Source organism: Xyrauchen texanus, chromosome 16 (genome assembly GCF_025860055.1).
Source record: "Xyrauchen texanus isolate HMW12.3.18 chromosome 16, RBS_HiC_50CHRs, whole genome shotgun sequence".
NCBI lineage: Eukaryota > Metazoa > Chordata > Actinopteri > Cypriniformes > Catostomidae > Xyrauchen > Xyrauchen texanus.
The window spans coordinates 25,075,509-25,102,714 of NC_068291.1; the positions used below are offsets into that span (position 1 = coordinate 25,075,509).

General features: G+C 37.6%; 1 protein-coding gene across 1 annotated transcript in view; it reads right to left on the reverse strand.

Annotated features, from left to right (window-relative positions):
- The window catches only part of LOC127656869 (protein quaking-A-like), a 130,842-nt gene that overhangs the window by 89,626 nt on the left and 14,010 nt on the right, over positions 1-27,206 (reverse strand). Inside the window, 1 exon segment of the mRNA XM_052145392.1 lies at positions 2,230-2,372. Within this exon segment, the coding sequence (XP_052001352.1) occupies positions 2,230-2,372 (143 nt within the window).

Sequence of the window (27,206 nt, forward strand, 5' to 3'; positions counted from 1 at the left end):
TTGCCGTTTCGGAAGGAAATTGGTACTTTAATCCAACAAAGTGGCATTCAACTGATCACAAAGTACTCAAAGAATAGTTCGCATATTTCTAATGTAAAAAACAACACCATCACTATTTGAAATAAGTTATTTTTGATAAAATCTAGACCCATTTACAGCAGCCATCACTCAAACACCTTTTCCTTGAGTAATCATACCAAATTGCTAATTTGGTACAACAAAATCACTTGCCATTAAATCAAACAGAGATGAAAGCTATTTGGTTCGTTAAACGAAGCTTAACATTGTTTTTGTGTTTGAGTTGCCACAGTATGCAATAGACTGGAATGTTTGCCATTTATGACCTAATATTAAGGTCAATATTAGGTCATAAATGGCAAAAAAGAAACCGCTTTCTCTAGAAACTTGTCAATCATTATTTTGAGGAATAAAGGCTATACAATGCTTGAAATTGTCAAAAAAAAAAATGATTTCATACAAAAGGAGTACACTACAGTCTTCAAAGACAAAGGACAACTGGCTCAAACAAGGACAGAAAGAGATGTGGAAGGCCAGATGTACAATTACACACAAGGAGAAGTATATCAGAGTCTCTAGTTTGAGAAATCGACACCTCACGTGTCCTCAGCTGGCAGCTTCATTGAATTCTACCCGCTCAACTCCAGTTTCATGTACAACAGTAAAGAGAAGACTCCGGGTGTGCAGGTCTTATGGGAAGAATTGCAAAGAAAAGCCACTTTTGAAACAGAAAAACTAAAAGAAAAGTTTAGAGTGGGCAAAGAAAGAGACATTGGACAACAGATAATTGGAAAAGAGTGTTATGGATCTTAATCCCATTGAGCTTTTGTAGGATCAGCTAGACTGTAAGGTGCGTGAGAAGTGCCCGACAAGACAAGTGCTACAGGAAGTGTGGTGTGAAATATTACCCAAGTATCTGGACAAACTGACAGCTAAAATGCCAAGGATCTGCAAAGCTGTCATTGCTACATGGAGGATTTTTTGATGAGAACACTTTGTAGTAGTTTAAATGGTTATTTAATAATCATGACATAATTATTATGAAGTTGGAGATATGAGATATGTGCTGGGAGTGCACATTTCCATACAGCAGCATTTTTCATTGTATGTCCTCGCTTCAATTTGCAACCCTTGAATTTTCTAATCAAAATATGCAGTGAAGTGAGGATGAATATAGTCAATGATAAAAGATTTAGATACAGCAATTCCCCACGTGATTGTTTTTATTTCAAGAGGCTGCTGTTATACTTTAGAAGCTGGTCACAGAGAAATAACAAAAAAAAAAAATTATTACATTTTGGCAACTATCAACAGATTTTTGCAGATAACTGATAGTTCCAAAAAGCAACTATCGGCATTGATTAATCTGTAACAATAATATATTTGTCTAACTCCTCAGTAAACAGCCTATATTTAAGCAAATCATCTACATGTTTTGGCCCAAGTCATTGTTTTATCATTATTAATGTATTGAACATATTGCTGTCACCACTCTTTTTGCTTTTACCATACTCTGCATTGCATCATGCAAAATAATACCACTTAATCATGGTAAAATCACCATAATGCACAGGTTAAGGGGTCATACAGTGGTGAATATATTTCTTCAGGAAGCAGTAATTACTAAGGTACATAAAAGTGCAGATTTAAATAAAATGTACCAATAAGCAGAGCACTAGCCTTTATAATAATTCCCTCAGCTTCAATCTCAGAGAAACCTGGGGTAGGTGTGTGCATGGGGAGGTCCATCGGGACAGATGGGGTGGCCTTTATCAGGGCTGTCAAAGGGAAAAATTTATTTCATGCTCTGCTGACCCCCTTCTCTCTCCTCCCCTCCCTCTTGTCAACCCAGCAGAAGAATTGGGCAGCAAAATTACTCCCTGTGACATGGGGTACAACTGTGTTTGTGTCTGAATAAGAGACAAATGTCAAACAGGAGGATCTAAAAGACAAGCTACATCTTCGTGCAATTGTGCATTATCCAAATAAATCACTAAAATTCCTCAAACATCCAAAAGATTCCTACGTATCTACTACCTGAAGACTACTCCTGCACCATTCCTGGCTCAAAGCATGGCATGCCACTGGAAAAATACTATTGCTGGACAAAAATGATGAGGATGGCTTATTTACGTTCATCTCCTGTCACTATAACAACAGCCAATCACTGCGCAAGGGCATACTGTACAAAAGTGTGTGTGTGAGACTCACATCTGGGTACTCCTTTACTGGTACGAAGAGTTTCTCCAGCAGATGTACAATGGGTCCCACTGGCTCTGGTAATTCCAGTGGGTGCTTGTCCACCAGACCATTCACTGTGTCATTGTACATGTCTTTTCTCACTCTGGTTATCTCTGCAGATAAACAAAAAGAACAAACACATTTGAGATGGCGCACAGAGACAGAGAAAGAGAAACACAAAGCATGAAATGCAACAAACCAAAAGCATGTAGAACTGCTTAAACATCACTACAAGCACACACTTCACAATAAAAAAAAATAAAATAATTATTCACCCAAATTCTCGGTTACCAAAGCTCATGCTAATATATATATAGTAACAGGAACTCCACACAGGAATGTGCCCAGAGAGAGCGGCAGAGAGCTCCTGTTGAACAGACTCTTTCATATATGGCAACCCCAGCTGATGGTTAAACTGCTGCTTCCAAAACATGATTAAGCTCAGGATGTCCATTACAGTCACACACACACAGGTTGTTTCAAAATAATGAGCTGCATATCTAAACAGCATTTTTTAGGCATCGTGGGTGTGTCTTTATTCTACTCTAACTTCTATATCACTCCAGAAACTATTAATACTTGGCAGTGTGATACTGCAGATATTGTTGGCTTTTATACAATAAATTGCTCAAGTTCCTCATTTTGTAAGTGATTTTTGTAACAGATCAATGATTAAGTCCCGTTTTACTATAAATTCTCCTCCCTGCCCAGTAGGTGGTGATATGCACGAAGAATGTGAATTGCCAAAAACAAAAGAATGTGAAAGTGGATATTGAATGTAAACAAGGACTTAAATATTGATCCGTTTCTCACCCACAACTATTATATGGCATCTGAAGACATGGATTCAAACACTGCTGCCTTTGTATGTTTTTGGACCTTCAAAGTTTGTTATCCATTCACTTGTATTGTATGGACATAAAGAGCTGAGATATTCTACAAACAATCTTCATTTGTGTTCAGCAGAAGAAAGAGTCATACACATCTGGGATGGCATGAGAGTAGGGCTGCAACTAATGATTATTTTGATAATAGATTAATCTAATGATTATTAGAATGATTATTCGACTATTCAGCAATTATTGCAACAATTAATCATTAGCTCTTAACCAATTATTCGGCTTAAAAGGTTGTATTAAGTGCTTGCTAACAATACAGGACAAAACCATCTTAAAAAAACAAAAAAAACAAAACCAAAAGTAATACTTTTATTACATTTAATTCAGTAAAGAAATGCACTGCAAAAAGTGTTCTTGTCTTGTTTTCCATTTAAAATTATCTAAAAAAAACCTTAAGGAACTTTAGACTTGCTTTAAGAGAATGCATCTTCAATGTATTTTTTCCACTTGGTTATACTTCAGCGAGTGCAGGAAGGACAAAATATTTCTATTCAAGATCTATTCTCTGCTTCTCAGGTGAAGGCATCTTTTAAAAATATTTTTTGATATTTTAAAATATTGTAATTTTTAATATTATATGCAAAATCATTTCTTCTGCAGTATAGCTGCTAAAGAAAATGTACATAGTTTTAAAAGGAGTTTGAGATATTTAAATTGGAAAACAAGCCAAAACAAAAACATTTTGTTGCAGTGTATAAAACAGTGTGTGCATCAGCCGGGTGCAGTTTCAGTCACTCCCCTCAGATCAGGACATTCGTGCAACTCATAGAAGAGGCGCTGACCACAGAGAAATGCCAGTTTCAGAGTTTGTAGTTATTTGCATGATCCGTTTATGTATTATTTGAACTTTAATAAGGCTATAACTCATTAAATATAACTGCATTTAAGATGTAACTAACTTTAGGAGGCCTAGTACACTGACAATGCATGCGTGTTTCCTTGTGTCCCATAGCCCTGAGAGTAGGGGGTAGGGGCGAAACACCCAAATCAGAACTCAGAAGCTCATGGGCCATGCAAAGCTGAAACCATTAACCCAGCATATCTTCTTGCACACATACAAGAGCCCCAAAGGAGGTGGCACAACTGCAGAGAGTATTTCAGTCACATTTACAGAATCCAATCCATCTTCTCTTTTGACCCGAGACCATCCTTGTATTCCTCCACCCTTCTCTCTTTCCATCGGTCCCTCCACCTTGCTTCACACTAGAGCATTACAAATCTCTCTCTCTGGTTCTCTAAAGTGAGCAGCATATTTTTTTTTAAATTGACTGCTAGAGCGCCTTAAAAACAGGAATTAAAACCTTAAAATCCTTGACTGAACAAGAAATGGGTTAAGAACAAGAATGCCATTAATTTAGACTAAATCATCTCACAGGCAAGAACACACACAGTAAACATCCCTGCCCATGTAACCTTTCATTATGCAATAGAATACATCAGTGTAATCAATAAAGATTTCACATACTAGTGCAATATGACTTCATTTGCAACATTTTATTTTTACATGCTTGTCACACACACACACACCTCCTTAAATGCTCTTTTAGTGAGCACATAAAAAAGATCCAATGAAAAATAGAAACTAAAGTGTTTCTGTCCTTTGGTTGAACGAGAGAGGTACAGTGAAATGCCACATTACCATAAAGCAGCTGAGAGAGAGAGAGCAACAGAAAGAGAGTGCAATAGAAAGAGCAAATGTAAGATAGGGCTGAAACGATTAGTCAATGTTAGGGAGGTCAACTGGGCAGATATACCAAGTTCATATTTTGACCTTAAATATTTTCTAAATTCAAATAATTTTCTAATTTTAAAGTCAGCTGATTTTTTTTAAATTGACATTGTTTCCTTAGTCCACAAGAGGGCTCATTAAATACATAAACCATACAGCACCATTAAATTACTGCGAAGAACATTTCGGGCTGTACTAGCATTCCATTTTCAAATAAATTAGTTTTAGCCAGTCCATCTTTTCAAATGTAAGGTCAAAAGAATAATGGGGAGGGCACTTCAATATACAGTTCACATGGTGTTACACTTAATGATGCCAGAGTATCCTACCCAAACTCAAACTTGAAGTGACACCAACTGTAAGGGGCTGTTCACACCGAACGCTTTTACAACCATCCGTTTGTATTTCTATGTAAACGTGAGCAAGACAAACGTCTTTGTTTTGCTTCGTTTTTGTTTATTCAGAATCTTGTGCAGGAGCGCTGTTTTTTTAGATGCCGTGTCTAATTAAAAAGAAATGTAGAAAGCATCTTGACACCCGTTTTATGTTAAATTGTATAAATTTTTGCGCTGCATTTAGTGTGTTGAAGCGCAAGAATGCAATTTATCTTGTGACTTATTGAATCACAATGCATCACACAGTATTTGTTATCGTGAAGACAATTGGCAATTTCTTTTGTGAGTTAAAGACGGACTGAAGTGAACAAATAGGTGAGAGGGTAGTCTTCACACCATTATACAGTCAGGTCCATAAAAAGTGTGAGGCACATATACAAACTGTTGTAATTCCTACACCGTTCACCTGATTTGGATGTAAATACCCTCAAATTAAAGCTGAAAGTCTGCAGTTAAAGCACATCTTTTTCGTTTCATTTCAAATCCATTGTGGTGGTGTATAGAGCCAAAAAGATTAGAATTGTGTCGATGTCCCAATATTTATGGACCTGACTGTATACTGCAACAAAATACTTGATCTGGTTTTGGCTTGATTTCCAATAATAATAATAATAATAATAATAATAATAATAATAATAATAATAATATCTAAAACTCTTAAAACAACGTACTTTTAAGGAATTTTTTTTATCTGAGAATGTTGAATATAATTTATTACAAAATATTCATATTTTGGGGGCCTGGGTAGCTCAGTGAGTAAGGACACCGACTACCACCCCTGGAGTCACGAGTTTGAATGATGGGCATGAGTGCCCTAAGCAAACAAGTTGGCCCGGTTGCTTGGGAGGGGTAGAGTCACATGTGGTAACCTCCTCGTGGTCACTATAATTTGAAGATTCATCCTCCACCATCTGGATTGAAGCAAGTCACTATAAAGATGCATTCACCTGACAAGCAACATAAGACATTTAGACTTGTTTTCAGAGAATAGATCTTGAATAGAAGTACATTCACTTATACTTCTGTATACCGACTTCACTGCACTCGCAGAAGTATAACCAAGTGAAAAAACAGTTGAAGTCAGAAGTTTACATGCACTTAAGTTGAAGTCATTATAACCTATCCACAGATTTTTAATATTAGATAGATTTAATATTAGCAAACTATAGTTTTGGGAAGTCGTTTAGGACATCTGCTTTGTTCATGGCACGAGAAATTTTTCCATCAATTGTTTACAGACATATTGTTTCACTTTTATTTGACTAGAACACAATTCCAGTGGGTCAGAAGTTTAAATATACTAAGTTATCTGTGACTTTAAGCAGCTTGGAAAATTCCAGAAAATCATGTCAAGCCTTCAGACAATTAGCTTCAGATAGGAGGTGTACTGATGTATACGAAAGGGGAAAATCAATCCCAGAACAACCGCAAAAGGACCTTGTGATACTGCTGGAGGAAACAGGTATACAAGTATCTATATCCACATAATCTGAAATGCTGCTCAGCATGGAAGCCACTGCTCAAAACAGTCTTAAAGCCAGACTAAAGTTTGCAAGTGCACATGGAGACAAAGAGCTTACTTTTTGGAGAAATGTCCACTGACCCAATGAAAAAAAATAATGAAATAATGGCCATAATTACCATATTTATGTTTGGAGGAAAAAGGTTGAGGCTTGCAAGCCAAAGAACACCATCCCAACCATTCTCAGTTACACCAGTTATGTCTGGAGGAATGGGCCAAAATGCCAACAATTTACTGTGAGAAGCTTGAAGGCTACTCAGAGTTTAGTTTTAACAATTTAAAGGCAATGCTACCAAATACTAACAAAGAATAAGTAAACTTCGGACCTACTGGGAATGTGATGAAAGAAATAAAAGCAGAAATAAATAATTCTCTACTATTATTCTGACATTAAATATTCTTAAAATTGTGATCGTAACTGACCTAAGTCAGGGAATTTTTTCTATGATTAAATGTCAGGAATTGTGAAAAATTGAATTTAAAATGTATTTGGCTACGTGTTATGTGACTTCAACATTGTATAGACTATACACTTATAAGATAAATTTTCTTAAAGTCTATATATCTTATGTTGCTTATAAATGTATCTTGTTTTAAACAAAAGCACTTGAAAATAGGATTTTTGCAGTGAATTTCTTTACTGAATTAAACTTGGAAAGTATTTTTTTCCATTTAAATTTAGTGAATGTCATATAGAGGTATTTTTAAAAGATTGTCCTCTTTATTGTTAGCAAGCATGTTTAATACAACCTTTTAAGTCGAGGCAGAAGCTGAATAGTTGGCTAAGAGCTAATGATTAATCATTACAATAAATCGACCGAATAATCATTTTAATAATCTTTAGATTAGTCGATTAACAAAATAATCATTAGTTGCAGCCCTAGTGTACAGACCATTAGCAGGCACAAACTCTAAAATGAGTCCTACTTTATAATAAAGTCTATACCGTTGGTTGCTTAATGGTTAAGGATCTTGTTTACCAGCACCAAGGTTACATTTAAACTCAAATAATAAGAACATAGCAAACATTAGTCGCAAAATTGCGATTAATTTTGATCAATAGAATTTACATTAAAATACTTATTTGGGGTGAATCAACTGCATGCCGTATTCTTTATAATGTTACACATCTAAAACAAGCTGAGAACAGTGTTCCTGAATGACTTTGTGGTTTTATACATTAGTAAATCAAGACTAGTTACCTAATCGGTCAACTTTACATTGGCCCTTTCAGAAGCAAAGCTTTTATTCAAATTTTGAATAAATCAAACCAAAAAAAGTGACCAATGGACATGTCTATGAATGGTTATAATGCAAAATTATGAATCATGAACTTCGAAAACAAAACAGGCATTGATTAAAAAGTTTCAGGCATCTCTGATGCAGCATTTGATTTAAACTGAACAAAAGCCACAGAGCAGTTTCTGATACTAGATTATTTTAAGTGCTTATTCTATTTCTATTGGTGGGTAAAAACAGATATACAGTAAGGCTTTAACTGGCAGAATAGCCAAAAAAAAAATTGAAGGCTTAATATGCAAAAGAGAACTGTATTCTTGAGATGGGACCCTTGAAGAGCATGTAAATTTCTCAGTATTATCAAATGACCAAACTTTATGTAAACTCTGCCTCAAATGAAACATTAGTGAATTTCACTGCTGATGACTAGCAAGCAAAACTCCTTTCAGAAATGTTTGCACCATTCAAGATTTTTGTGAACTCAGCACAGCATTTCATGTTTTGCCTGGGAAAATCTTCTCTGGCAGCATTAATACTGTTCTTCCAGAGAAATATCCTGTAAACTTTAAACGAGATGCAACAACTTGTCAAAATCAGGTGATGGGAGCTTGTATACACGTGCATGAGAGAATGTTTCTTAAAATGTCCTTGAAGCAGTCTAGATTTTCGATGTCATTAGTGTGTATTGCTTAATTTTATGTCTAGATACAGCAAAAAAAAAAAAAAAAAAGATATATACACTAGACAAAGATATTTAGATAAAGGCAAATAGCCAATAAACTGATTGTGAAGGCTAATTAATAAACAAAGAAAAAAAACAAGGTGCTGTGCCTGTGTGCATGTCCCTGTCCAAACAAGACAATAACTGTAGAATAGAGAACTGACTTAAATGAAAGAAAATCGTGAATAGTCTCAGGGTAATGACATGATAATTTACAAGCTTATTGCAGCTTGTCTGCTTTACATGACTAGAGACCTAAAGCAGGGCTCAACATTAAGCAATGTTATGTGCTTGTCCTTCGGACAAGTAAATTGATCATTCAGTTGTCTGAGTAAAAAAAATTCTTGTCGACACTATTTGTATTTGTTACATAATAGTATACAAGTAGTAACATGTCTGTTTCTGTTGCATGTTTTCTAAAATTACAACAGATGTCCAACCTAATAGTATTATACCTACGCAATCAACTCAATTCTCTGCCAGAAATGTAAACCGTGCTGGGTAGGGGAGGAGACTATTGTCAAATGGTAGTTAAATTATGTTACGTATGGTAAAAAAGAAATGCCTTCATTTAGAAATGAACAAAGAAATGCTTAATCTAACGATTATTTTTCCGATGCATCGATTAATCTAACGATTAATTTTTTCAGTCCGATTCGATTTCGATTCGATTAATCGACTTGTGACAACACCGGTTTCACCGGGGGTGGGGGTGTATAAAATGTAAAAAAAAACATTTGTCGGGAGTTTGATTGACTGGCGATCTGATCAATCAATCATAATACGGCATTTTTTGTCCGACAAAGTAGTCAGGAGAGAGAAGATTAACGTCGGTGGATTTGAATTTGAATAATGGATTGTAGGCTACCGTACTGACATCTTTCCACGGTTAAAACAACAGTCCTTCTGATGTAGGCTACATTCATGTTTAGCCTATTTGACGCTATAAATTAACCAAGGAATAGATGATCGGTTCACAAGCAGCTTTAACTGAGGCAATCTGTCACGACACATTAAAGAGCCACAAAATAGTAGACCTATTTATGGTTTAATTTTCTTTGAATGACCAAATTTGAAAGTTGAGACTTTATTAAATGTTACCTGCTTGGTCCTGTCTGTCAGCGCGTTGTCAGTGTCCTCCATGTATTTTTCACGACACTCATAGCTATAAGCGCATTATTAATAGCTATAAGCGAAAACATTAGGTGTCGACAACGTATTATAGCCTACTCCAACATCGAGTGCAAAGTGGGGAGTTGAAAAAAAACTTACGGTGCTTTGTCATCTGCAGCTGCAACCGGGTGGCACTTCAGGTGCTGGTACATTGCCATGGTGCTAGAATGGAAGGCCATCTCCATTTTGCAAAGACGACATATCACGGAATTGTTTCCTTTTAAATTAAAGAATTCCCATACTTTAGAGGAACGAGTGCATGCCGCCTTGCACTTCTGATAGTCTGAGGAGCCACTCGTGTTGCTACTAGTCGCCGGCGCCGCCATCTTTGTTTTGGGTCCGACGAATCGACGCGCATATTTTGCGTCAACGTATTTTTTGCGTCGACGTCATCGCGTTGTCCCAGCCCTAAATTCAATGGAATCAGATCACTTTTTCATCATGTTGTTAGAGCAAGATACCATGCACAAAACATACATTGTCACAATACCAAAATTTGAGGTGAGTAACTGTGCCACCATGAGGACCTACCAAGTAGTGGGAACTGGGCATTCCAAATTGGGAGAATAAAAGGATTAGAGGCTTGTTACTCACACCAGTTATGTTGTATTTAGCCAGATATTCAAATTCATTCTTAATTGTTCACAGAAACAGTATATGCTCATGTTTATCTGCATAATCACCACAGTATACATTTTCTAATAGGTCAGTTATGTGTGACAGCAGAATGTAAATGGACAAATCAATCTCTGCGATTACAGACATCACTTAATGCTTGTGATTCGACGGAAAACAATACAGATATCCACAGTAATAATTACTTTATGGACATATGTCTAGAAAACTAATCCTGTCCGAATAGGGCTTTAGAATCTTCATCGCATCTTTATAGTCAGATAGGACAGAGAACCAAAAAAAAATAAAAAAAATTCCAGAGGCAGTAGAGCACCAAAATGGTCCAACAACCAACAGGTCACAAAAGATTATTTATGTAGCCATATCAGACATCCCAGCTGACAAAAACAGGTGTTTGAGCTATATGATATCAGAAAGACTGAAGATTAAAAGATTAGAAAACTGGACATCAGAAATTGAATGAACCTGATCCCTGATCAAACACAACACACACACACACACACACACACACACACACACACACACACTGATCTCTCCATCCCCCTGAGCATTCCCAGATTGTCCTGCTGCAGTCCGGGTTTCCGCAGAGCCATTATGAAGAGCTAAATTTAGCAGGGAGGCTTGTCACACTTGATGATATGGCGCAGGGTTATAGAGCAGAGCTGTTGGGGGTGGGGGGTTTGGGTTATCATTCAGGACAAGAGCACAACACAGTGACTGCGGTGGTTTAATGGCAGACCAGCAGGGCGCAGGCAGGGTCTGAAGATCAAGCTTGTACCCAACCCATTTACTGCACACAGGAATTCAACAATCTGACGGTTTCAAGAAGCATTTGAGAATCTTGAATGTGGTGTTCTGGAGAGAATTGTCACAGCTGGTCAGTTGTGTTTTAAGCTTTCAGGCTCAATGCTGTAATATTTCTTAATATTATATACTCCCGCACGTGCTCAGACAATGAGCTAAACCTGTCTATGCTGTGGCTGCTCCACATTGTGTTTGCTTTCAGGACTGGACAGGTGTGGTTTAGGACACTGAGGAACAAAATAACACTGTTCCATCCAAACACACAAGACTGCACAACAGTTTCCTTCTCACATATGTATCTGTTGCACTGGGCCAGTGCTCACAATCTACTGTGCCTCAGCAAAATAACTATTTTAACCGAGTTGTGTGTTGGCAATAGGGTTGTGCCGATGGACGATATCATCGTGATGCCACGCCCCCCTTTTGCGAGTCTTGCTAGTGTGACTCACTAGTCTCTTCTATAGTTAACCTAAAAACTTTGCAGGGATTGCTCTGTAAATTAAATTGAGAATATAACTAATGCATATATGCTATTTTAAATACTGTAGTATATGCCAGAGACGTGACGTGTTAGTCTGTGAAAATACCATGTCAGGCAGGCTGCAAAAATATTGATCTTGACATTGGTAGCTTCTTGTCTTTTTTTTACATGTCTTACACTGTACATTTAGATTAAAATATTTTATGTTGTAGGCTACAAGAAAATAGCCTTTATTAATTAATTATTAGTAGTTGTAGTGTCTCAGAAAATCTTGCTCATTGTCACATAGCTCTTGTATACACTGAAGCGGCAGTTTAAGATAAACCCAGATCAGCGAACGTCAAATAACTTTTGTCTGGTTAATACTTTTAAAGAAAAATTTCCTTGGCCATAAATCCATAATGTCAAATCAAATGAAAGAAACAAGGTGAAAATGAATAACACACATTTATTAAAACATAGAAGAACAACAAACAAAGAACAAGAAAACGGGTACAACACTCAGACCGAAACTCAGCATTAAAGTTTCATTAGCAGCACAATTAACTTCAGCACAGGCTACAAAATAAATTATGTTATTGAAATATTGTAAAGTGGTCATATGAACTACACAAATGAACGTTTAAAAAATAATATGCAAAATCGAATAGCTCCGCAACGGATGGCGAAAAATGCGTAAAGAAGTCTACTATCTTTCACCATAGACCATGTTTAAATTTCGACGTTTCTGGCCAGAAATACCAACATATTGACTTTATCTGGTTTTAATAAGCTGCGGATTGGAATAACTACACTACCCGCTGTGCTGAAGACCCGCTCTGATGGAGTACTGGTAGCACATATGCACAGATATTTCCGATATATCTTGCCATGAACGGAAACCTTTTGTCGTTCGTTTTCCACCAAGTCAGCGGGTCCTCTTTAGAGGTCGACCGATATTGGTTTTTTCAGGCCGATGCCGATCTTTTGAAATCCGGGTCGGCCGATGGCCTATTAATGCTGCCGATTTATTTTGGCCGATATGTGCTTGTTTTTAACCTCTTATTTGAAAGATAAAATGTAACAAATAATTACTTAAGATAGACAACATTTCTCAACAAATACATTTATTGAACACTTGACCAATCTGCACTTGTACACTTAAATTAAAAATGTATAATGTAAAAACATATTGTATAAATAATGTATAACAAATATATTAAATAAACAAAGCAGGTGTTACGAACTGCTCCGAGACACGAAGGTTGAGATCCAAATGCAGCTTTAATTAAGGGGCAATCCAGACACGTAATCCAATATTCAGAGCATCCAAGAGAAACACAGGCATAACTAGGGGTGGTTATCGTTAAGGTTTTAATGGTATTACTATCTTACCGATACTGCTTATCGATCCGGTACTTTAACGGTATTCTTAACGGTTCTTTTTGTTATATATAAAATTTTATTTCAGGAAGGTCTACTAACATTAATGTTCAGGTGTGGTCTAAAAAGAAATCTAATAAAGTAATCAATTGTAAAATAACACTGCATAGTTTATCATAGATAGATTAATCCTTATTAATGCAGAAGTTATTCATTCAAGAGCTGTAAGTGATTTTCTCTTTGCCTTTTGTTGTTTGATTCGCAGTAATGGCTCAATCGTCAACATGTTCATTAGACTGCTTCCCCTTTAAGACCGAGTTCAGATCTAATAAGCTCCTGATGCAGCATATTTTCTCCAACTATTTCCATAACTACGTCCATTTAAGACATAAACTGTGTTTAAGTGAATCTGCAAGCCGGTCGTTTTGACATATTTTTGTGTATAGTTGATCGTTTAGACGCATGAAACCCAAAGTAGCCTATAGTTTGCTTGTCTCTTTGCGGTGTGTTTCGGAGCGTGCGCCGCCTTGGGAACGGTATCTCTTGCGCTCTTTTTATTATTAAACGCGTCCCGCAATTTAGCAACAGTAGCATTTTATAACAATCACCGATCGTGCTGATTCTGACGTTAAGTTTGAGTTTTAGGGAGAAATGTCAGTGCACCGCTGTGAAGGGAAGGATGTTGTGCTAGACAGAATGCGGCTTATGTATAAATATTCTTTTTATAATCTTTGGAAGGCGAAATCTAAAATAAAATCAGACTAATAATCACAGATCTAAACCAGGCTATGTTTGAATGTTTAGTTCTGTCACTCATTATGCTGGGCTCGTGTTGTGCTCGCTGTGGCACCGCGTGAGCGAGTTTCTCTCTCTCTCTCTCTCTCTCTCTCTCTCTCTCTCTCTCTCTCTCTCTCTCTCTCTCTCTCTGACTGAGAATAGCTAAATTGCATCACAGACAAATGGTTTCATATTATTATACATAGAAATGGCTGGCGATATAAAATAACTTTCTCTTTATAGCAATAAAGAATGTATTTTCTTAATTTCTCCAGTACAGACAGCAGAACCGGTAACGTCCGAGCTTACCAAAGCCAGTCCTTCAATACTGCGTTGGTATATTTGTATTACTTATTTATCTGCATTGAGTGACAACCCTCTCAAACATAAGACACACAAACAGAACAAATAAAAGTCTCAGATTCACTGTCTGTAATTGCAAAATTCTTGCTTGCTTATTGTGACATGATAGCAACCCTTCTGCTGTGATGATGCAAATTCAACTACGCTATCAATATCCAAAGTAGCCAAACATCATGTCAACTATCGCGTTTGTCACTTTTTTCTTGAAGTTGGCAGTAACGTATCAAAAGTTTTTAATTAAATCTAAAGAAGTTATACAAATTTAACCCTTACTGTTTTCTCCAAGGAACTTAGCTCCTTCCTTAGGCACTGGATGAGGTCCGTTCACTCTGCTGGAAAATGACTCTAGGGGCAGTGTGCGTCGAACACGTGTTCCACAACAACACTAGGCTGCCCACAGATGCGCCTGCCTAATAATCTGATTGATATGCGTGGATATTGGCCGATGCCGATTATGTAAAAAATGCAAAAAAAAAAATCGGCCGATTAATCGGTCGACCTCTCGTCCTCTTCCCCATCAATAGCCATTACCTGCAGGTACATGGTCATTTCTGCCTCGACCTTTTGCTCATCAGTGAGTAAAATAACGAAATTAGTTTAAGTGGAAAATAGTATTTATGTAAAGAGATATATTAAAATAAAAAGTGCACAACTCTTCTTAAGTGACAGCTAAAAAAAAAATGCTTCACGTGTCGTGCAACCTACTGATAAAGCGCCGACGAGTCATTAGTTGGGTTAGTAAAATAACGAAATTATAATTTTTCATATAATTTTTGTAAATTATATGAAATTATATAATCCCCCGCCCCACCCCACCGACGATATCATCGTCCATCGCGATGTTTTACTGTCAACATCGTCAACTGCCAATTTAGGGGACATCGCCCAACCCTAGTTGGCAGTCTAAACTGAATGTGATGGGATAAACTGACTAGTTACTGCGAAATAATAACAGAAGACATTAACTGGATGACATTTCTATTTGGCTGTCTTCACTGGCTGTAAAATAAACGTAAAGCATTATTGGTGTAGCCCAATTCTCAAAAGAAAACCTCTTATGAGCAGTTTTATAATCAACTTGAGTGACTTATTTGAATCGGTCTAACAAATGTTACTGATCTGATCCCCTTATTGACTGGATGTTTATGAAAACGTGTAGTTAAAGAATACAAAAATCACAGTTTTTGTAATAAATGGCATTTGTAAAAACTTTACAGCTAAAATACACAAGTTTCAACAGAATAATTAACTGTAAGGTCTTTTATAAATTTATAAGCTCCACATTTCTGCCTTTAAACTTTCCAAAAAAACAGACCCCATTCACTTTTATTGTAAGTGCATCACTATAGCCTCAGTTTTTGCCTTTTAAAAAGTGGGAACAATCCAAATAATTATTTGGAGTAATCGACATTATGCCACAAAAGCAGTCAATTGTGCTCAACTTGTATTGAACCCGGAATATTACTTCAATACACAACACAATGCTCAAGTCTCCCAAAAGCTGCAGGCAAACCCAGATGCATCAGGGACTGAGACATATCTTTCTCTCTCTCACAAACACAGCAGCAGATGTGTCTGGAATTAAACGGGTTATAATAGCAAAGATTAGAGAAACTGATTATAATATCTCAAAATATACAGATAATTGGCTTCATTTGCCAGATTACTTGTAGAATGTAATCCATCCATCCATGCAGGCACACTTAGGCAGGATGTGGAATAGAGGAATAACAGGAAGTTAACAGAGGATGTTGAACTGGTGCAGAAAGGAAAAGCCATCGATGTTTTAACAGGCCATTAACTGTGTGCTAAGATTTCCTGCTTTGCTCTGAGAGAAAGACAAAAGTTTGTGACTGTTAAGACTAGGGCTGCCCCCTAATAGTTGACCAAATGTTAGTTGATAAGAGTCTGGGGTCGACCAAGTTTTGATTGATCGGTTGGTCGAAGAAAAAAATAAACTCCATAGGAAACCGATGAACACTGCTGGTTGGACGCCAAGTGGAACTATGGGACATTTTTGTTAAGCAGGGTTAGGGTACACAAAGCAAGACACCTTGATTTCAAACTTTGAACTTTATTTTTTTTTTAAGTTCAATTAAAATGTTTTGTTCGACTTTTTGAAAGATGGCTTTACAACAGTTTTGAAGGGCAACATCTCTCTGGCAAAGAACCTCCATCATCTGTGCATTCTTTACCAGTCGGGTATTTTGTTGTCTGGGAAAATACATGTGTGAAATTTTTTTTTTCCCTCCTTCCCTATATATAAATGAATTACTGAAATATAGATCATGGTTTGAGGTGAATATGTTTTTTTATTATATGTTCTAATCACAGATGTATAGGCTGCAGAGTTGTGGTCACAATGAACTACTCGATGGAAATAAAGTGAACTGAACTCAAAGCACCCCCTGAGCCGAGATGTCTGAGGTAATCTGCAGCACACATAGATGATAATGTTATTGCAAAAAAAATAAAATAAATACAAATAAATCAGAAGACAGAAACAAAGAAAGAGTGAGAACATTTTACATGCAAGTGTTCCACGAGACTACACAGTCGCGTACAAACAGAGTGTCATATATGTGCATAGACGTCTTGACATGGTCAAAGGCATCAGCTATTGGCGATTACGCAGACCATCATCTGTCGGTACAACCCCAATGTGCATTTCTCTCTATAAATTAACCAAATGTTCAGACAGTCTCTTGCTGGTTTTTCCCCGACACAATCAGAATAATTACCGCTTTTTAGTATTTCTCTGTAATGTAGAAATGTTAGAATTAGAATTCAGTATTAGAAATGTTACTTTCTCAGCCCTGGAAGTCAAACTATTTTCTGATGCCCACCCCCAAATATAGATTTAAATAATTTAATTAATATCATAAACGTGCGACAAGGACTACTAGTCGACTAGGAAAATCTTTGGTTGGGGCAGCCCTAGTTAAGACAAGATGATCCTGTGGGATCAGCACAGAGCACGCACATGGAGGTCAAGCAGGTAGCACAAACTACTCAATGTGGTTTTTATTAAAGAGGAGTTTGCAGATGATGATTTGGTCATTTCATTGTCAAAAAATTGCTAAGAAATCCTCTGACGACACACACACACACACACACACACACACACACACACACACACACACACACACACACACACACACACACACACACACACACACACACACACACACACACACACACACACACACACACACACACACACACACACACACACACAGCTAAACAATTACAGGAAGAACTGAATGCTCAAGCAGGAAGGAACCGGTCAGTAAATGTGCTAAGAGCAGATAGCCAATCTCCTTCCTCCTCGACAGAACACCACTCTATATCATGACAGACAACAAAACATCTCTACTTTAAAACTGTATTCAAAAGCTGTGGCTAATGTGTAAATATGTCAATGTTAAAATACTTTTTCTGCTAGCATCCCAGCTCAATGGACTACTTGCACTGAGCCTCATAACATACTTTAGTTTGAAAAAAGCAGCATAAACCCTGGTCAGAGTAAGAGAATGGCTTAAGTATTTATAAATCAATCAATCAATCGATCAGGGACATTTAACTAAAGTAAAATCATTTGTAATTGTTGTATGGTGAAATTTATTGTTGAAGCTCAACAGGTGTGAAATTTCATCAATGAAAGAAACACTTTAATGAGACTTTTTATATATGTTTGATTTATTATTCAGAAGCTGAGTAGCTACATTTGTAAAGGAAAAAAACAATAGAGACTAATTTCAGCAAATTATACATTTGTGTCACGTTAACACAAAAAATACTATTTGTTTTAATCAATTGACAGCACAATAAAGTACAATTAATCCACCTTCCCCAACAATAAACCTCTGAACGCTGTAACTAGAAACGTGTGAGCCGCACTATTCAGAACACAGAAGCAGTTGTGCAAGTAGTCTATATGCAGAGACATCTGTAAGGCCCCATTTACACCTTGTATTAACATGCGTTACATATAAGCATTGTATCTGGTTATTCTTTAGCTGAATTGCATTTACACATTGAAGTCAAGTTGTCTCTGCTGTGATCGGATAGACAAACCTGTGCAAAATGGAAAACATTCATACATACCCTTTAGCACCTGAGGTAACTGAAAATGATTTGTATTTTAGTGAATTTTAAAAACATTGATGGATAATTCAAATGCTTTCTATCACTGTAACAGTCAGGGTTTTTTAGCGACCGCCAAAGCTAAATTATTATTCCAATGGATTAATTCATGGGATGATGTTCAATGTATGTGTAACAAATCTGCAATACAGCGTAGCGTATCTGTTGCATTCTTCACATTGCGATAGCAGAATTAACAGAAAAAGGCAAAAACACAAAACGGCGCTTTAACAACAGATAACTAACATAACCTCGTGTTTTTGCCTTTTTCTGTTAATTCTGCTAAAATCGCAATGTGAACAACAGATAACTAACATAACCTAATCACATAATTAAGTAGTTGTATCCAGATAACGAAAAAAGCATTTGCATTTAAACCTTTGAATGTGGTCAGAATCCATCCCTGACCACCTCCAAATGTGGATAAGATCCAAATACGCTCTGTTCACAATGCATCTTGGATGCATTTACATCGGTCATTTAATATGGTCAAGGTCTATCCAATAGCTATCAGACTACTGAAAACACATGTTAATGCAGGATGAAAATGGGCACGAATTAATCCATTTGTAGGTTGATTTCACTTAAATGTAACAGCGTAGCTCTGTGGCTCATTCAAAAAAGTTTGTTTGTACAACCACCTGAAATACAGCATGTTTTTTGGAATCTGTTTGAAAACAGCGATTATTTTTGCAATTCTGTTTGGTATTGCAAGTGCTATAGAAATTACACACTTGAGCGGTGTCAAAAAACAGATATTAGTACTAAACCAATAGCAGAGTGAAGGAGAGCAGAACTGATCTCATTCTGTGGTTTAGTAAAGCTCCTCTCGTCTCTGATGTGGTGGTCAAAAGCTAGTGCTGGAGGAAACTACATGGTTCCACTCCTTTTCATCATCCCCTCATTTTTTCCTGTCCTCTATCAGTGAGAGATGAAGTGGCAGGGCTGCATTCCTCCGCTTTTAATTAGCAGGAAATGAGGGCAGCCAATGACAAGGACCATTTGCACGAGAGAGAGAGAGAACAAGTGTGATCTCAAGGTGCTAGTTTCACCAAGTAACTGATCTCATAAGAGATCCTTGGGGACACTGGATGGCAGACAACACAAAGTGCCATCCTTCACCAGAGTAGTAATGAGAGCAAAGCACTCTGGGTAACAGCACCACAACAATGAAGTTCCCAGACATGGCTATATACACCAGACACTCTTGAACACATTTCAAACCTATTTTAGTGACAGGGTATATTACAGAACTAGTTTCTCACTTCCTAAATCAGAAGTTTCATTGTGATGTCTAATGTTTAGTTATTCTATGCTGCCCATGTCACAAAATGTAACGAGTGATAAGGTCATGCAGGGACCTTAAGCCTAGCAGTTCAGGTTAGTTCTAGCTTCCTAAGTGGTAACACATCTGCATTTTCCTGAGAAGGCATCAAGAGTCTGCAAGCATCCGGTAGACACATTTTGCTATGTCTGCTACCAATTTATCAAGACAAGAGTGGAAAAAGTACTCCGTGGAAACATCTGTCAAGATGTGAGCTCTACAAGGCAAATTTCGGCATGCCTGTCGGGGAACAAGATAATCCCTGGCCACCTCATTTAAAAACTCTGGAAGCCAAGATGGACAATTGTTGCTCGAAATGGTTATAAAATGTGTTTATTTTTTAAATTGTAAAAGTTTTTAATTATAAACAATGTTTGGGACGCCTTTGGGACAGCAGGGACCATAAAAGGCACACTACCACAGGTGGGACTGGCCACAGCGTACAAAGTTCTCTGTGGGGACGAACAACATCAAGTGGGAGCCACTGGTGGAGCCCTGGAAAGTGCTGATGCCACCATGGCACATCAAATTGGGCCTTATGAAATAGTTTGTCAGAGCTCTAGATAAGGAGTCGGCAGCCTTCACGTAACTTCAAGAAGTTGTCTGATGCAAAGGTCAAAGCCGGTGTCTTCGGACCACATATAAAGAAGATCCTGGAGTGCAATGTGTTCCACAAGAAGCTCACTAGTAAGGAGAAAACTGTGTGGCGCTGGTTGAGACGCTTGTGAAGAACTTCGGCACAATTGACTGTAGGATGTCCCTCAAAGTCAATATCCTTGATGTTTATCTTGATAAAATCAATTCAAGGGGAACGTACTCTGAAGAGCAAGGCGAACGCTTCCATTAGCAAATACTGGACTTTGAATGCTGCTACTTATTACTTAAGTATAAATACATGTTTATTTGGATTCATATGTTGTTATTTCTGACTTGGTGAACGAAGACACAAATTCACCTGTCTTCTCATTGGAAATAGGTACATTTCAGAATATCACTGTCCTGGTCACAAAAGCAAAGTTTGTGGGGAATAATAGCCATCTCTCATGGTTTTTGTCACAATGACCTTTTGATATTGACAACAGAACGGTTTCAAATATGTTAGCAATTCACAATTAATGTAATTTTGGTAATTTATATAAAAGGTTGTGTTCATTCATTATCATTAGTTAGTGCATTAGGTATCATGAACAAACAATGAACAATATATTTTTACGGCCTTTATTAATTATAATGCAAGTTAATATAAGTACAATTGTTCCTAGTGCATTAACTGATGTTAATAGAACTTTAGTTAAATTTAATAGTATACAGTTGAAGTCAGAGGTTTACATGCACTTAGGTTGAAGTCATTAAAACTCATTTTTTAAACACTTCACAGATTTCATATTAGCAAATTATGGTTTGGGAAAGTCGTTCAGGATATCTTCATGCATGACAAGCAATTTTCCAACAATTGTTTACAGAAAAATTGCTTCACTTTTAATTGACTAGACCACAATTCCAGTGGGTCAGAAGTTTACATACACCATGTTAGCTGTGCCTTTAAGCAGCTTGGAAAATTCCAGAAAATGTCAAGCCTATAGGCAATTAGCTGACTAGCTTCTGATAGGATGTGTACTAAACTGGAGGTGTACATGTGGATGTATTTTAAAGCCTACCTTCAAACTCAGTGCCTCTTTTCTTGACAATGGGAAAATCAAAAGAAATCAGTCAAGACCCCAAATAAAAAAAAAACAATTGTGGACCTCCACAAGTCTGGTTCATCCTTGGAAGAAATTTTCAAACACCTGAAGGTACCACGTTAATCTGTACAAACAATAGTACGCAAGTAAAACAACCATGGGACTATGCAGCCATCGTATCGCTCAGGAAGGAGATGCATTCTGTCTCCTAGAGATGAACGCAGTTTGTTGCGAAAATTGCAAATCGATCCAGAAAAACAGAAAAGGATCTTGTGAAGAAGCTGGAGAAAAAAGGTAAACAAGTATCTATATCCACAGTAAGACGAGCCCTATATCATCATAACCTGAAAGGCTGCTCAGCAAGAAGCCGCAAAAACCACCATAAAAAAGTCAGACTACAGTTTGCAAGTGCACATGTGAACAAAGATTTTACTTTTTGAAGAAATGTCCTCTGGTCTGATGAAAATAGTTTTAACTGTTTGGCCATAATGACCATCGTTATGTTTGGAGGAAAAAGGGAGAGGTTTGCAAGCCGCATCATGTTGTGGGGGTCCTTTGCTGCAGAAGGGACTGGTGCACTTCACAAAATAGATGGCATCATAAGAAAGGAAAATGTGGACATATTGCAATGCCGATCTTAGTGTTAAAAGATCTCCCTCCATATAGGCTGACCTCATTCAGAACACATGCCATTTGTCTTTGCATGTCTCTTTTCTCTTTCCCAACATCCCAATCAGTTCGACCCTAATATCGCTCTGTGCACAAAATCAATCAGTTCAGTGCGGTGTTGAACCCACTAACACACTAACCCTTACCACAAAGCACATCTGAAACATGTTCTTCCTCTCCCATGACGCTCCTTTGTTTTTGACACGTTTAAGATCTAATCGAGCACAAATGCAGCAATGTAATGAAGAGCTCACAGACAAAGACAGACAAACCTTTATGCAGCAGGAGAGGACTGTGGCAGCTTCTCGGTTACACATGACCGCAGAATTGATGGAGCGATATAACATCCATAGCACAACATGGTGAAACCAAAGTAGAAATATTAATAATTTTGCCGAGTTTAATACATTGTGATAGATACATTTGTTCATTGTCACTGATTATATGTTTCTAAAGTATTATTTTCAAAACTACATTAAAGGGTAGTGCATGCTTATCCAGTAAAATAAGATTTGTCATAGTATAAATTCACTGGTTAAATCAAACAATACATTTGGCACTATCAGGACTATCGAAAATCAGGACTCAGCATTACTATTCATTATATTATGTATTATACACTCACCTAAAGGATTATTAGGAACACCTGTTCAATTTCAAATTAATGCAATTATCTAATCAACCAATCACATGGCAGTTGCTTCAATGCATTTAGGGGTGTGGTCCTGGTCAAGACAATCTCCTGAACTCCAAACTGAATGTCAGAATGGGAAAGAAAGGTGATTTAAGCAATTTTGAGCGTGGCATGGTTGTTGGTGCCAGACGGGCCGGTCTGAGTATTTCACAATCTGCTCAGTTACTGGGATTTTCACGCACAAACATTTGGGTTTACAAAAAATGGTGTGAAAAGGGAAAAACATCCAGTATGCGGCAGTCCTGTGGGCGAAAATGCCTTGTTGATGCTAGAGGTCAGAGGAGAATGGGCCGACTGATTCAAGCTGATAGAAGAGCAACTTTGCCTGAAATAACCACTCGTTACAACCGAGGTATGCAGCAAAGCATTTGTGAAGCCACAACACGCACAACCTTGAGGCGGATGGGCTACAACAGCAGAAGACCCCACCGGGTACCACTCATCTCCACTACAAATAGGAAAAAGAGGCTACATTTTGCAAGAGCTCACCAAAATTGGACAGTTGAAGACTGGAAAAATGTTGCCTGGTCTGATGAGTCTCGAGTCTCGACATTCAGATGGTACAGTCAGAATTTGGCGTAAACAGAATGAGAACATGGATCCATCATGCCTTGTTACCACTGTGCAGGCTGGTGGTGGTGGTGTAATGGTGTGGGGGATGTTTTCTTAGCACACTTTAGGCCCCTTAGTGCCAATTGGGCATCGTTTAAATGCCACGGCCTACCTGAGCATTGTTTCTGACCATGTCCATCCCTTTATGGCCACCATGTACCCATCCTCTGATGGCTACTTCCAGCAGGATAATGCACCATGTCACAAAGCTCGAATCATTTCAAATTGGTTTCTTGAACATGACAATGAGTTCACTGTACTAAAATGGCCCCCACAGTCACCAGATCTCAACCCAATAGAGCATCTTTGGGATGTGGTGGACGGGAGCTTCGTGCCCTGGATGTGCATCCCACAAATCTCCATCAACTGCAAGATGCTATCCTATCAATATGGGCCAACATTTCTAAAGAATGCTTTCAGCACCTTGTTGAATCAATGCCACGTAGAATTAAGGCAGTTCTGAAGGCGAAAGGGGGTCAAACACAGTATTAGTATGGTGTTCCTAATAATCCTTTAGGTGAGTGTATACAGTTTAATACAGTACAATCATCTGCAAAAGCAGTGCAAATTCACTCTTGTGCTGAAAAGTCTCAATGGTGCTCATTGTATTATATGCAATTACATGGATAGAAACTACCAGCACACATGACTATGCCATCCATGAAAGCTGCATGATTGATTACATTGAAACTGAAAGAGCGGTATGATGATGCACAAGTTTAATCAAAATGATTGCGCTCCCTTTCTCCATTGTGATCTGTTTGATGTGGATGCGTGCACTCATTTGCTAGGTGAAGTTCAATGGAGTCTTGCATGTGGAAATAAAACAGTTTTGCGAAATACGGAAATACATGCCAAATTCTGCATTCATAACATGTATACATTATAAAACAGAAAACAGCCACTAAATAAAATCTAAGTCATGTACTAGAGAGAAACAAATCTCAAGCGCATCAAACAGAACACGGCCCATTTCAATGCACCTGATGCAACAACACCTGATCTTCTTTGAAGCGTTTATAAAGTGCTTGTGCGCTAGATATCTTCGTTTTTTCCCACTTCAATTTTTCTGTCATTTTGACAGATGTTCCTCCGAATGAGTTCCATCGTGCAACTTACAAGATGGCAAATTAGAGATTCTACTCAGAGATGTTTATGTCCTCGGACCTCATAAGTTATATGTTTCTATGGCAACACTCAAAACCAGCTTTGTTGTTGTTAACAAGAAAATATTTATCAATTCATTAATTCACGTGAAAAAAATTTGCATAATAATTATAATTCTAAATGACAACATAGAAATATTTTCCCTACCTTTAACTGTTGAGGCTAGGGATGTGCTACGATGGTCGACTAATCAACTAGTTGTCCATCAATATTTTTTAGTGGGTGTTTCAATGGGAGACGGCACGCTTGCTTTATCCCCTTTTCTCCCAATTTGGAATGTCCCATTCCCAATAAGCTCCAAGTCCTCATGGTGGCATAGTGACTCGCCTCAATTTGGCATGATGAAGGACGAATCTCTGTTGCCTCCACATTCGAGACACGCATTTATCACGTGGCTAGTTAAGTGTTTTTTTTGCCATTACTTGGGTGTTCCCCATTTCTTTTCTTTGATAGTTTTGTGCATTAAGATGTTACAGTGATTTTGCCTTTTTATTTGTTAGATACCATGTTGAAGTGTTATACATTTAGGGCTGGGATAAACTATTTTTTTAAACGATTAATCTAGCTATTTATTTTTCGATGCATCGATTAATCTAACGATTAATTTTTTCCAGTACGATTCGATTTCGATTCGATTAATCGACACCGGTAATACCGGTTTCATCGGGGGTGGGGGTGTATAAAATAAAAAAATAAAAACATTTGCCGGGAGTTTGATTGACTGGTGATCTGATCAATCAATCATAATACGCCATTTTTGTCCGACAAAGTAGTCAGGAGAGAGAAGATTAACGTCGGTGGATTTGAATTTATATAACGGATTGTAGGCTACTGTACTGACATCTTTCCGCGGTTAAAACAACAGTCCTTCTGATGTAGGCTACATTCATGTTTAGCCTATTTGATGCTATAAATTAACCAAGGAAAAGATGATCGGTTCACGAGCAGCTTTAACTGAGGCAATCTGTCACGACACATTAAAGAGCCACAAAATAGTAGGCCTATTTATGGTTTAATTTTCTTTGAATGACCAAATTTGAAAGTTGAGACTTTATTAAATGTTACCTGCTTGGTCCTGTCTGTCAGCGCGTTGTCAGTGTCCTCCATGTATTTTTCACGACATTCATAGCTATAAGCGCATTATTAATAGCTATAGCTTGAAAACTTTAGGTGTCGACAACGTATTATAGCCTACTCCAACATCGAGTGCAAAGTGGGGAGTTGAAAAAAAACTTACGGTGCTCTGTCATCTGCAGCTGCTCCCGGGTGGCGCCTCTTCAGATGCTGGTGCATTGCCGTGGTGCTATAATGGAAAGCCATCTCCATTTTGCAAAGACGACATATCACGGAATTGTTTCCTTTTAAATTAAAGAATTCCCATACTGTAGAGGAACGAGTGCATGCCGCCTTGCACTTCTGCACTACTCGCCGGCGCCGCCATCTTTGTTTTGGGTCCGACGAATCGACGCGCATATTTTGCATCGACGTCATCGATGACGTCAACGCGTTGTCCCAGCCCTATATACATTATTTTTAGTGTCCAGCCATTTTATCGGTCGGACGATATTAGCCTTATATAGGAGTATCACCTTGTGTTTCCCAAAATGCACAGATATGAAAACGTTCAGAAAATATAATGCAGAAAACAATGCTTGGGGTGATTTAGAATTGGTGTCTTAATGTTGTTTGTCCAGCAGAGCGTGCACTAACTTTGTTTACAGAGCTGAACTGCCAGAGGTTCTGCAGACAGTACAGAGTTAAGAGGTGTCTTCACAGAAAGTCGTTTACTTGTTTCTGAAATACATACTGTAAAGTTAATAAGCAATGACCTCATAATTTTCCCTTTTCAATATAACTAATATAACGTTAACCCTGTCCTTGACAACTATGACACTCAGCAATGACCCCCATAATTTTCCATTTTCAATATAACTAATATAATGTTAACCCTGTCCTTGACAACTATGACACTCATGTTTATCACATCTGTTTGCCATATTAGCCAGCTGTAGTTTGTCAGTGCATTCAGTAACGTAGCTGAATGAAAGGTAAGCAGGGCATCATTGTGCAGCTCAGCAGACAACGGTGCGGTGATGGATTGTGTCTGTTGAGTGTTGATTTCATGCTACATTTGTACCTAGTTGGTGAGACGCAATGCTGGATAGTAAATAAACAATGTCCATCTTTTACTCTCCATGACAATGAGCTTATAGCTAACTAGCAAACCACGTAGCTACCTTGTCAGCTGAGTGGGAAGTTAATGTGTAAACATTTTCACTTCAGGATTAACAGTTTGGTATCCCCTTTAACCTAACAATTCCAGTCATTGCAATTACAAAATGTAATAATTAAAAGTCTGGTTTTCCACTGTTGAAAGTTTCCCCTGAACATGTATAGCAGAATACAGTGTAACACTGCTGTTTATCTCTTGACTCTGCAGGTGTACATGCATCTCGTTTTACAAACTACCAATAATTGACTGGCAGTATTAAAATAGTCAGCATTAGACTTATACTAAACAGTTATTACTGATGCTTATTTAGCTATTTATT